Below are 13,598 nucleotides of genomic sequence, written 5' to 3'. Positions count from 1 at the left end.
TGAGACAGGGTCTCACTGTGTAGTTGAGACTGACCTGGAACTCACTATGTAGCTCAGGTTGGTCTCGAACTCACAGCAATCCTCCTGCCTCAGCCTCCTGAGTGCGGGGATTACAGGCGTGCACCACCACACCTGGCTTTGAATTCTTTCTAATTAGTTTAAAAATTTCAAAGTTGATAAGACAAATGAGTTGTAAACTGTTAACACTCGTGGCACATGGAAATGTCCCATACCTGGTAGAATTATCTTCCTCATGTCAGTGTTGTGTAAGCGTTATTGAGACATAAAAGTTATTATTGTGTTGTTTTTTTATTAAGAGACAGGGTCTCCCTGTATACTTCTCGTTGGCCTCGAACTCACTATGTACCCCAGACTGGCCTTGAATTCGCAGTGATCCTCCTGCCTCAGCCTCCCAAGTGCTGGTATTACAGGCGTGTGCCACCACGCCAGGCCTGATGTTTCAGTATTTAAATCAGCTCAAATAAAGTGTCACTAGACATATTTACAGGAGAAAAAGCCCTGCCAGATTTATTAACATGTGTGAGTGTGGGAGCCATAAAAAACGTGAAATCTCAAAGTGCCATACAGTTGAAGCTTGAATGTAGAGGAGAGGGAAGTGGAGGGTGGAGGCAATTTTAGAGCTGCAGTAAATTATTTTTATGACAAACAGTGGACCCAGAAAGTAGACAAGGTAAAGTTCCTGTTGGCTCTAGGCATGGTGTTTGGTTTTCATTCTCTGCCTCTTATGTGCGTTTAATCCTTCTTAGCTAATGAAATTTCAACAATAATATTGAAGGCAATTATGTTCCTCTGGTACATTCAATCTTTAGATAGATAAGGAATGTTTCTTCCTATACCTGAGAAGCAAAATATGATCAAAAGAAAGGAGCAGTGACGGGGATGTTAGAGACACCTTCAGCCTGCTTTAGTTCACTTGGTCAAAACAGCGTATTTTTGAGTGCACCAATTCCCCCCAATGCACATAATCATTATGTACTGCAAACGTATACTAATAATTTTTTGGGGGTACCAGGAATCGAACCCCGGCCCTTTCATTTTTATTTTTAAGAAATTTTATTAGTCGGGCTGGGGATTTAGCTCAGTGGCACCACGCCTGCCTCACGAGCGCAAGGTCCTGAGTTCAATCCTCAGTATCACAAAAAAAAAAAAGAAAAGAAAGGAAAAGAAAAAGACAGAGAGAGAGAAATGTAATGAAAGATGGCTTTTATCTCTGAGGTATGATCAAAATATACAGCGAATGTTTAAGTTTTTGAAAATGTATTACAATAAAAGATGCATTGCCATTAACCTCTCAGAATACTCCCCTTTGATTTGAACACACTTAGTCCATCATTCTTGCCACTTACTGAATCAGTTCTGAAAGTTCTCTTCCACGAAGGTCTTTACGAGCTGTGATAAATAACATGGTGAGGGTCGCGGATTTAGTTCAGTGGTGCCGCTGCCTGCCTTGCAAGCACAAGGTCCCAAGTTTGATCCCTGGTGCCAATAATAATAATAATAATAATAATAATAATAATAACAATAACAACAATAATGTGGTGAATGCTGCTGCCAAGTGCCATCTCATGTAAATACAGGTTTGTAAAAGCACCACACTATGTCCTCACCCACTTTATTCGCTAGATTTAGCACTGTGTGGCTTCTGGCTCTTCCCTAAAGTCAAATGATCATGAAAGGTAAATGTTTTGAATTGACTCAGGACATCAAGGCTGCTATGACCACACAACCAATGACATGAGAAAGCATTTCCAGAACTGCTTTAGACAGTTGCAGTACCAATGGGATAAGTGTGTTCAAACTGAGGGGGAATTTGAGGGGGATTAATGATAATGTGTCTTTTATTGCTACAAATTTTTTAAAAGGTAAGCATTCACCATATTTTTCAATCACACCTCGGAAAAAGAACAAACATTGTCTTCTTTGCTTCCATTAGGAATGATGATGGCTGTTTCCGTCTCAGAAAAGGATTGCATCAACTTTGTGGAAATGAAATTTATTGACAATATACTTTACTTTATACGTAAGTCTGAAGCAATAGTAGGACAAATACAGGGCTTAGATAAATATATTCAATTAGAAAGGGTTGTGTGGTAAACTATGAAGTGACTTCTTTTTGTCATGAAATTCTATTATAATATTAATGACTCTCTTCTTTGAGGAAAAAAATTGAACCTCAAATTAACCATAACATTTCCAAGATCCCAACACTGTCCCAGCAGATTGCCTTGGTACTTAAATTAGCAGTTGCTCATTTCAATGTAGCAGCAGGCACACACGATGAAAATCCCACAAAACTGGGTACACTGAGGAAATACTAGACTTCAAAGCAAACTGGCAAGTTATATGAGCTAAGCTAAAGCTAGAGTTCTATGAGTGAGTTATATCATTTATGTAAATGTATTTGACAAATAAAAATTTATTCTTATGATTAATCTTCCACAGGCAACTTGACTTCACTTGAAAGCACTGTAAAAAATCCTTAAGTGACTTTCCATGTAGACAATAAATTTAAGGGTAAAAATCTATCACTTTACAAAACTTCTTTTTGTATTAAAATTTATAAACCCTGGATTTAAGTTTTATATCTAACTTATCTGAGAACACACTAAGTCTAAATTTAGAGTTTTATTTTATGGACCTTTGGATGATTATATAACATTTTCTGATAAAGGCTAACAAAGGACCTAACTGCTAAACAAGGGTTAAAGAAGGGGCAGTCGCAGAAGTAGCGAAAAGATAGAGAAAAAGAAGAAATTTTGGGTTGAAATATATATATATATATTTTAATATATTTTGTTTCTTTTTTCCCTCCATAGCTGCAAGTGATGGTAAAGTATAAATGCATTTTTCTTTCCTTATAAAGTAAGTAAGTAGCCACATGAGAAACATCCATATTGCCACTGTCAACTGGGAGAAACTGCCACATGACACCAACCTATCTGGGAAACCAGTTTTCTGTCAAAGGAATATGGACTCAATAACACAGCATTGGAATGAAGATGACCATATGGGTTATGAAGAAGAAACTGTATAAAATTGCTCCCTCCTACCTTAGGAAGCTGCCTAGCTTGCAGGCACTACAAGATAGACCTTGCAAAACAGGTCTCAGATGAGCAGAAAGCCATGGATTTTCTGGAGATCTAGGAAGACATTGACTTATGAAAATTGTCCAAAATCAGTATCTCCCTTCTCTTCACTCCTGTCTCAGAAATGCTTTGGAACAAAGTCTGAGAGGCTCCTATAGGCAGAGTATTCTGAAAGTTAAGGACATAGGGATGGGATTTAAACCCAAGATACAAAAGAAAACATGGCATGTACGAGGAACTAAGAGTAATATGGGACGGGTGTAGAGGGAGGGGAGGAAGAGAATGATAAGAGAAGCTAGACTAATAAATAGGGTACAGGTCAAGATGTTCTCTTATTCTAGGATAAGGAATGTGGGCCTTATCTTGGGAGAAATAGGGATTTGCTAAGTATAATATGTCTGAGCTAGGATACAGATTAGTTTGCTATAACAAAGATATCTAAAAATACAGTATCTGCTGGGCGTGGTGACACACACCTGTAATCCCAGCACTCAGGAGGCTGAGGCAAGAGGATCGCTGTGAGTTCGAGACCGGCCTGGGTTACATAGTGAGTTCCAGGTCAGTCTCAACTACATAGTGAGACCCTGTCTCAAAACAAACAAACAAACAAAAAAATAGTATCTGAATAAGACAGAAAATTTCCATCCCCAGTAGTCCAAGTAAGCAATCACGATGAATACAGCTGGTGATATTAGAATCTCCTGATTCTTCTTTGTAGTTACTCCATCATCATCCCCTAGTTGCGAAACTCACGCACATAGTTGAAAATCATCTGGGCAGGGGGTGTGGCTCATGGGTGCCACCACCTGCCTCACAAGTGCAAGAACCAGAGTTTGATCCCAGGTACCAAAAAAAAAAGAAAGAAAAAGAAAATCATCATACTTTCTGGATCTATATTTCACTTTTCAAGAAAGGGTCAAGAGAAGAGGGAAACGTCAGGATCCATTCCATTTGAAGTCTCTACTTGGGACGTTGTACATATCTAGTCTGCTCATATCCTCTTGACTAGTCATGTGGCCAACAGCAAGGAAATTTGGAAAATATAATTTTTAGCATGTATTATTGGTAAATTATTACAACTTCTGTTAGTAATTAATCTTTAATGATTTTATCTTCAAAACTGAACCAAAGGGTGTGTTTTAAAACTGCTAAATGTATAGCATCAAGGTAAATTTTTTTCTATTAAGTTTACTGGTACATTTAAAGCAAACAATACAGTTACATTTATCATAGGGATCTTGTACCTTTACATGATGTATCTTGGTTCTTGTTTCTTCCCCATACCCCTGCTGTCTCTTCACCCCCTTCACCCTTCCCTATTTACAAAGACTTTGTTTCCATTTTTTCGTTTTTTCGCAGTTTTTCTTTCCCTTATTTCCTTGCCCCCCCCCTTCCCACTATGGCTAAAGGGGAAGTGGGAAAATATAATTTTTATTCTGGGTGGCCATATGTCTCATTAGAATCCAGGAACAACATGATCATATTTTTAAAAGATCCTTGTGGAATTGTATAAAGAATTGCTGGTTGGACTGGGGATTTAGCTCAGTGGTGCTGCACCTGCCTCACAAGCACAAGGCCCTGAGTTCAGTACCCAGTATCAAAAAAAAAAAAAAAAAAAAAAAAAAAAAAAAAAAAAAAAGAATCGATAGCACAAGGTAAGGAATGAGGGGACAAAAAAAAAAGAGGATACCCATTAAGAGACTATTATTTTACCTGGGCATGGTGGTCCCTGCGTGTAATCCCAGCACTTGGGAAGCTGAGGAGGCAGGAGAATCACTGTGAGTTCAAGGCCAGTATGCACTACATAGCGAGACTCTGTCTAAAAAAAAAAAAAAAGGAGCAACTATTATTTCAGTACCTATAAGAAATGATGCGGGGTGATCATTAGGAGCTGTGGATTCATTCTAGAAATACTCGAAAGAATCAACAGGACATGATTTGGACTTAGATTTGGAAGAGAGTGTAGAGGAAAGCACAACAGGTGATGTCTATATTTTTCACTTATCCCAGTTTGTACCACTCAGTGGAATAGAAGACACAGCAGAAAAAGCAAGTTTTCATATGTAAAGAGAGGAACAAGTGAAAAATTTAGTTTAGGGTCTTGAGACATTGAAGTGGAGATGCCCAGTAAACTCTTGGATATACGGTTCCCAACTCAGGACAGATTTTGCCTGAAGACATATGTAAAGGCTTATGCATAAAAATGGCATCTGAAGCTATGAGAATGAAAAGACAAATTGGGAAATATATACAGTGAGAGTAAAAAAGCCCAGGACTAAACTCTGAAAAATACCAACAGTTAATGCAGTGGAAAAGAAAGTTAATTTTTTAAAAAGCAGACTAACCAGAGGGAAGAAGAAAAAACAAGAGAATATTATTACAGATTCCCAGGAGAATGTTTCAAGATGGAGGTAAAAGGCTCTGTGTTAAATCTTGCCACTTTGAAATTCAAGAGCCAAAAAGCATCTACTAGAGTTAGCAGCAAGGAGTTGGGTGGTCTCAGTGAAAGCATTTTGATGGAGAAACGGAGGCAAAGGCAAACTGCAATAGTAGTGAAGGGAGAGTACAGAAGCAGTACACATCTCTCTTGCTCCAGAAACTTGGCAAATCAAAGAGGAAAACAGGCTATGCACTAGGCTGGGGTTCATAGGGAAGTTTCAAATTTCAAAGAGCTTAATACTTTTCTGATTATAAAAACTTTCTCACTGAAATTAACTCAGACATAGATGATGATAATGAAGAAAAATAAAAATAAAGAATGCCCGCTATCATTTTGATGTAACATTTATATATGTTTATGTATAGATGTACAAATATTTATATTTTTGTTAAAAAGGATCATGCTATACCTAAACTTCTTTTTGTTGTTGTTGTTGTTGTTTTTTGAGACAGGGTCTCACTATGTAGTTGAGACTGACCTGGAACTCACTATGTAGCTCAGGTTGGTCTTGAACTCACAGCGATCCTTCTGCCTCAGCCTCCCAAGTGCTGGGATTACACCAGGCCCAACCCTTAAGCATTCCTGATAAAAATGTTTGCACATGTATCTGGCTGTTTCTTTTTTTTTTTTTTTTTTTTTTTTTTTTTGTATTGGGGATCGAACTTGGGGCCTTACACTTGTGAGGCAAGAGGCAGTCTGATTGTTTCTTTAGGATAAAATCCAGGGAGTAGAATTGCTGGGTTGATAGAGGAAAAGGGATGGACAGCAAAAGAAGGTCTCAGTAGAGGATACATGCAGTAGACAAACGGGACGAGCCTTAGATATCACAAGGGATACCTTTTTGACATTTCCCTTTAGGAAAAGAAACTTAGAGGAAACAATTGATGATGATAAGCTTTGCAAGTAAAACAGCAAGAAATAATTTGCTGCCACGGATGGTGGCACATGCCTGTGATCCCAGAACTCAGAAGGTTAAGGAGGAGCATTGCCATGCATTGTAGGCCAGCCTGCACTACATAGTGAGACTCTGTCTCAAAAAGAAGCAGGGAGGAATGAAGAAAGGAAGGAAAAGAAAAAAAGAGAATTTGCTGAAAGTGAAAATAGAGATGATGGTATAGGAGTCCTGAAGAAAAAAAAAGACTTGAAATTGCAACTACAAACTATGGAAGGGAGTGATATAACTGGAAAACAGTATTGACAGTTGATGTGCTTTAACATTTGTATAATTGCTGATCCAGCAACATTCATCAGCTAGATTTGGAGTTTTTCTCATGGACAGATAAATGAAATAGGGATTTAAGATACTGACAGATAAAATGAACCATGAGGTTCAGCTGCACAGAGAAGGAAAGGAAGACAGATTAGCTAGGGAGGAAAAATGCAAAAGTCAGGAGATTAAAGACAATGATGTCTAAGAATATTTATAGCTGCAGTAAAAGCATAAGAAAAAAACTAGAGGACTGGTCAGAAAGTAGGATATTTGAAGTGAACATTTCCAAGGTAGAGCAGTTCTGAGAGGTAACAAGAAATAGATCATTCCCTTGGAAGCTGGTTAAAAAACAGTAGGCAAAGTCTACTGGTAGCACACACCTGTAATCCCAGCACTCAGGAGGCTGAGGCAGGAGGATCACTGTGAGTTCGAGACCAGCCTGGGCCACATAGTGAGTTCCAGGTCAGTCTCAACTACCTAGTGAGACCCTGTCTCAAACAACCAAAAAAAAAAAAAAGTAGGCAACTTGATCATAGCTACTTCAGGAACAGAAGACTGTAATTAATTAAGAGCTGTTTAAAACTGAACTCTATAGTTGTCTATTTGTATATTTTGAAAGAAACATTTTTAATGAAATTTAATGTTTATTGTAGAAAACCTGGAATCAGATTACTTTGGCAAACTTGTACCTAAATTGTCAATCATACGAAATTTGAAAAACCAAGTCCTCATTGTTAACTGTGAGAAGCAACCCGTGTTTGAGGACATGCCCGATTCTGATATAGCAGGTGTGTTTTTTTATACTTATTCATGTACATTCATAGATAACTGGCTACTTCTTTCTTTTCTCTTTTACTGCCTACACTTTTCCATGTCAGAACCAATACATGGATGAAAAATCATAGGCATAATAATTTCATTTTAAAAACTTTCTAAGTGTCCATTATTTTTAATTAGAGTAAAAAAATTAGCTCTAGTAAAGACATTTCTAGAGGTCGTGTCACTGTGAACCTACCTTTAGATCACCAATACCTTTATTTTCATTTCATTAACTGTGTATGATCTCTATAAAGTTGGATTCTTAATCTCTGCTGGTTATAGCTGAAAATACTGATAAAAATTTTTAAACCACAATTAATAATAAATACACAATATTTCAAATGAGTCTGCCTTCCTCCAGAAATTAGAATGTCTTAGAAAATGAGTAAGTTCACTATGCCTCCCAAAGTATGAAGTACAAATATCAGAGTTTGGGGCCTGGTTGAAGAAGTGAATGCACATTTTTTTTTTCCGGTACTTGGGATCGAACTCGGGTCCTTGCACTTGCGAGGCAGGAAGCTGAACCACTGAGCTAAATCCCCAGCCCTGTGAACGAACATTTTTGAAAAATTCTTGAATTCTATTTCTGACTAGGCATTGTAGGCTTTCACACTGAGCTATGTTATAAGCCCCTTTCTTTTTTTAATTTTTTACTTTGAGACGGGTCATACTGTTACTCAGGCTAGACTCAAACTCATGATCCTCCTGTGTCAACCTCCCAGAGTGTTAAGATTACAGGCAGGCTCCACCATGCCCAGCTCTTCACAAATATATTTTTAAATATTCTATTAGCATTCAAAAATTAAAGATAGAGCTGGAGATATAATTCAGTGGTAGAGTGCCTGCCTAGCATACATGAGGCCCTAAGTTCCATTCCCAATGCTACAAAAAAAAAAAAAAATCAGACATTTTTAAAAATTCAGAATATTTTTCACACACTCAAAAATTTGCTGCATATGTGTTGTAACACAAAAATGTGTTTTAAAGAATGTCCACCGTACCTGCCTCACAAGCTCAAGGTCATGAGTTCTATCTCTGGTACAAAAAAGAATGTCCAGCAAGCTACACATAATCTTCTGCTGTCCAGCCAAATAAATCTCAGAGTGTGAGATTGGCAGCAGGTGTATTAATGATTATCCTTTCATTAAATTTCCACAGATATTGGCTTGTACAAATTCTACTAAGTAGCAGTCTCTCTTGTTAATATTTATTTCAGGTAATGCACCTCGGACTACTTTTAACAAATATACATATACAGATAGCTGTGGTAGAGGTATGGCTGTAGTAATCTCTGTGATGTGCAATGGAAAGCATACGCTCTCCTGTGAGGACAAAACCATTTCCTTTAAGGTAAGACTGGGCCTTACTTTGCCTTTATTCAAATTAATGGGAAAAAATTAGACAACCCAATATCTTCAGTAGTTCAATCTTTTAGCTAGAACACAGCAAGGAACAAAGGACCACATAAATGGATAGTTATGAAAATCTTCCAAACTCTTTAACCTACAAAGTAATATGATTTTTCTGAGCCTGCTGCAGACAAGAAACACACTTGTCTCATAACCTGAGTCTGCTGAATAATAAGTCTATATATAAATAATAGTATAGTATTTATGTAAATTTTATTTATTTAATAACATTTGACTTTCCAGAACAAGTCGTTCTACATAAAATAAAGCTAACTGTCCTATAAATATTTTACATTGCAAATTATAATCATATTAAGGGCCGGGCATGGTGGCGCATGCCTGTAATCCCAGCACTCGGAAGGCTGAGGCAGGAGATTCGCTGTGAGTTTGAGACCAGCCTGGGCTACATAGTGAGTTCCAGGTCAGTCTCAACTACATAGTGAGATTCTGTTTCAAAAAACCAAAAAAAAATTATAATCATATTTTAATCTCTAGTTGTTTTGTTCTTGCTTTTCAGCCTAAGTCTTAGCCACATCCTTCAGATTTTAGTTGATGTATATTATTATAAAATTAATCTAATTAAATAAAATCAACAAATTCAGCTATAAAATAATGCTATCTCAAAGCTAAGTATAAATTATGTCTGGCCACTGTTTTTTTCTCTTTTATTTTCTATGTTCTGCATTGTTGTTAACTATAGCTACAGGCTGACCCAAAAAACTTTCCTCCCAGTAAGAGCAGCCAGGGGAATGCCCACAGATTGACAAAGCTTACAAGGAAAATCTCATGTGATGAAGATTATGTCTGAGCAGGGATTTGCCAGTTAGGAACTAATGTCTGAATCACCAGCCCTCACTGAAAGGAAGCTGGGGTATGACTTCAGTGGAGATAACCAAGCAACAACTTGGGAGGGACAACAACAAGCCACTCTAAAATATTAGTCTCCATTGCATTAATTTCTGCTCTGATCTTTACAATTTCTTTGTATGAGTTTTGGGTTTAATTGCTCTTCTTTTTCTAGAAACTTGAGGTTCAACATTAGGTTACTTGAGCTCACTCTGTTTTTCTGATATGGGAATTCACCACTATAAATTTCCCTCATAGGACTTCTTTCCTTGTGTCCCATAAGTTCCAGTATGTTGTATTGGCATTACCATTTAATTGTAGAAACTGTCTAATTTCTTTAATTTCATCTGTGACCCATTGGTTGTTCAGGAGGGTGTTATTCAATTTCCATGTGTTTATTAAATTCTTGTGGTTTCTTTTGCCATTGATTTCCAGTGTCATTGCACTATGGTCTGATAATATGCACTGGATAATTTAAATTCCTTTGCATTTACTTAGGCATGTTCTATGAGCTAGTATGTGGTCTATTTTGGAGAACGTCCCATGTGCAGCTAAGAACAATGTGTGTTGTGGGGTAGAACACTATGAACATCTACTAAGTCCATTTGTTCAAAAGTTTGGTTCAGTTCTGATATTTCTTTATTGATTTTTTTTGTCTAGTTGTTCTATTTCTGACCGTAGGGTACTGAGGTCCCCCATTACAACTGTATTAGTGCTTGATTTTTCATGTCCATTAATATGTTTTTACATAGTTGGGTGTGCTAGTATTTAGTACATATATATTTATGATTGTTATTTCCCTTTACAAGGATGTTGTAACCTTCTTTGTCTTTCTTAGTCAGGCTTAAAACCCACTCTAAAATATAATTCAAGTGATAACAGTACAAATACAACAGATACAGCCTCCAGACAAATCTCTTTGCTCTTTCCTTCTAACTTGGGTGCCAACTCTACAGGGTGCAATTTGGAATCCCTGTTCTAGATCTGATAGGGAGGAAATTTAGTTGGGAGAAATAGTGAGAATGTTAATCAGGTTGAAATAATGCATGGAATGTTCTAAGAATTGGGACAAATCCAGATTTAGGGAAACCTGAAGCTTATATAGTTTTGGTGACCCTTTTAAAGAAAGAGAACATAAAATTACCAGCAGCATAAACTCTACAACTTAGCTGAAATTTTTTAAAAGAAGGTCTTAGGAGAGACCTGTGAAAGTGAGTAGCTCCAACATTAGAGCTTAATCAGCTTTATAGCAAATCTACTTCTAGAAGGAACTCAGTAAATATTATTTAGATAAATGGAAAGAAAAGAGTAAGGAAGGAAGGGAGAGGGAGAAGAAAAGAAGAAGGCATAGGTTAAGACTAGTATTAGCACCTGCTCTTCAACCGTTTTCCTCTACAAATAAGACCTTAGCAGTGGTTACCTTAGACTAGGTTCTAGATGATAAGACACAACTCACTGCCATTCTCAGCTCATCTTTCTGTGTTAATTACTACTGATAAATTCTTCATCACAGCCTGAAGAAGGCTTTGCTGTCAGTGTCTGTTGCTCACATGTGCATCAGGTTTGGCCAATGTTCTCCCACACTTTGTAATGCAATTGGGAGAGGGCCAAAAGAGCAGATATTAAATCAAGATTAACTCCAAGTCCAGATTCAACCCTTCCTTATGTAAATATCCTTCGTCCTTAGAGTACTGAAGTTTCACAAGGTAGGGCTTTCCAAACTGCGTATTTTTCAAGGCCACCAGAATTGTTACCACACATCTGTTTGTTATGTATGGCTTTAAGTAGCCAATACCAAGACTAAGGAAAACCCCCAGGGTTTTCTGGCTTCGATTCTGAAATATAACACTAAACTAAGACTAAAGAGATCTCCTATTCTACCTATCCATACTCTCACTTTCAACTATAGCTTTCCATGTTAGGCTAGATATAACAGATTCATTTCCCCCTGTAAAATTATGAGAGCTTTTGACATTTTGGCTAAGGGTTATTTCTCATTTATACATTAGGCCCCAACTTAGTCCCAGATAGACTCCTACAGCTTGGTGTTTTCCTAAAGTGTGGTTTATTGTACACAGCTTCAGAAGTAGATGCCACTGGGGAAACTAGTTTGTACTGTCATCAACTCAAGGACCTACACTTATAGGCAAAGGAGTGAGGTCAGGAGTTATGACTATCAATTCTATAATGAAGGTGGAGGTGCCTCCAAGGGTCTTTCAGGCATCTTAGGAGAGAATTGAATGCTATTTTAACTCTGGAAGTTTGTCAGTCCTCAAAATAATAGGAATCTTTGCCATCATGGGGTCAAAGTTAAGTTCAAAATGTCTTCTGGTTCCAGGATTAATATAGAAGAGCTGTGGGAAGTTCCCACATTTTGTAGTCCATCCTGAAAAGTAGACATGATGGGATAAAAGAATGTGTAGCACCTAGATTACAGTTTCAAGTAGTCTAACCATTCTTCACAACACTGTGTTCTGTAGTTGAATAATACAAGAATCAGTTTTTGGCCTTTCAGGATAGAGCCTAGCCAAGTAGACTACAGTCAGGACAAAAATTCAAGACTACTCTGAGCTGGCACGCTTGGCAGGGAGACAGATTTAAGGGCTACTGACTGAGCCAGCATAGCAGGACTGTATTGGAACCTAGAACTCAGCCCTAGAAGAACTGTTGGATTTACTGAGTCTAAGTTTTAGTTCCAGATGCCACTGAAAGGAGCTGAGATTCATAGCATTTCTGGCCTCTCTCACAGCTGACTCAGAAACTAGAGCTGCCTAGATTTATGGGAGAGGATCCTCAGTGTCTTTAGCTGTGAATGGTTGGATAAGGCAGTAACTGACATTAGCCCAAAGAGGCTGTGGTCTTTGGTAGAACTCCTCTTCCTCGTGAGTAGAGTGGACTCTCATTTACTCTCTTTACAGCAGTATACCTCTAAATGTCCTTTTAAAATTAGGTAAAGTTTTTTGTTTTGTTGTACCGGGGATCGAACTCAGGGCCTTGCACTTGCAAGGCACTCAGTGGAACCTCTGAGCTAAATCCCTGGCCCAGGTAATGTTGTTTTTTCTTTCTAGGAAATCAATCCTCCTGATAATATCAATGACACAAAAAGTGACATCATATTCTTTCAGAGATGTGTTCCAGGACATGATGATAAGATGCAATTTGAGTCTTCATTGTATGAAGGATACTTTCTAGCTTGTCAAAAAGAGAAAGACTTTTATAAACTTATTTTGAAGAAAAAGGATGAATTTGGAGATACATCTATAATGTTCACTGTCCAAAACAAAGACTAGACTATTAAAGTTCTACAATTGAAACTTTTTGAGTTTTGTGTTTCTGAAAGACTTAAAGCGTTTATAAGCCTTATAATGATGAAGTCCATTTTGTATTGTTATAACAAAATACCTGAGTCTGGAAAGTTATAAAGTTTTGTTTGTCTCATGATTCTAATGACTGGAGAGTCCAAACAGCGTGGTGCTGGTAGGGAGCCCTGGCTATGTCACAATATGGCAGAGAACTAGAATGGAACTAGACCTATGCTGTAGGGGTTAAGCACGTGGACTGGCCTCATTCTGTAAAAACCCACTCTTAGGCCAGAGATTTAGCTCAGTGGTTCCACCACTTGCTTCACAAGCACGTGGTCCCAAGTTCAACCCCCAGTACCAAAATAATAAAATAAAATAAAAACCCACTCTTGAAAGTCAAGTTGATCCAAACTTTCCAAGAGTGGGGCCCTCATGATCTAAACATTTTCCTTAGGATCTCAATTC

At 37.7% G+C, this 13,598-nt stretch overlaps 1 protein-coding gene across 2 annotated transcripts in view; it reads left to right on the top strand.

The window, feature by feature from the left end:
* Positions 1-13,121, top strand: part of Il18 (interleukin 18) — an 18,907-nt gene extending 5,786 nt beyond the window's left edge. For both annotated transcript variants that reach the window (XM_010610709.3, XM_010610710.3), the window contains exons 2-6: positions 1,955-2,041; positions 2,838-2,849; positions 7,411-7,545; positions 8,793-8,926; positions 12,900-13,121. In XM_010610709.3, the coding sequence (XP_010609011.1) occupies positions 1,957-2,041; positions 2,838-2,849; positions 7,411-7,545; positions 8,793-8,926; positions 12,900-13,121 (588 nt within the window). In that variant the 5' untranslated portion in view covers positions 1,955-1,956. The remainder of the gene's footprint in view (positions 1-1,954; positions 2,042-2,837; positions 2,850-7,410; positions 7,546-8,792; positions 8,927-12,899) is intronic.
* Positions 13,122-13,598: the final 477 nt, after the last annotated feature.

This window comes from Fukomys damarensis, unplaced genomic scaffold (genome assembly GCF_012274545.1).
Source record: "Fukomys damarensis isolate Sample0158 unplaced genomic scaffold, DMR_v1.0_HiC HiC_scaffold_16, whole genome shotgun sequence".
NCBI lineage: Eukaryota > Metazoa > Chordata > Mammalia > Rodentia > Bathyergidae > Fukomys > Fukomys damarensis.
This window is presented reverse-complemented; position numbering and strand designations above follow the sequence as displayed.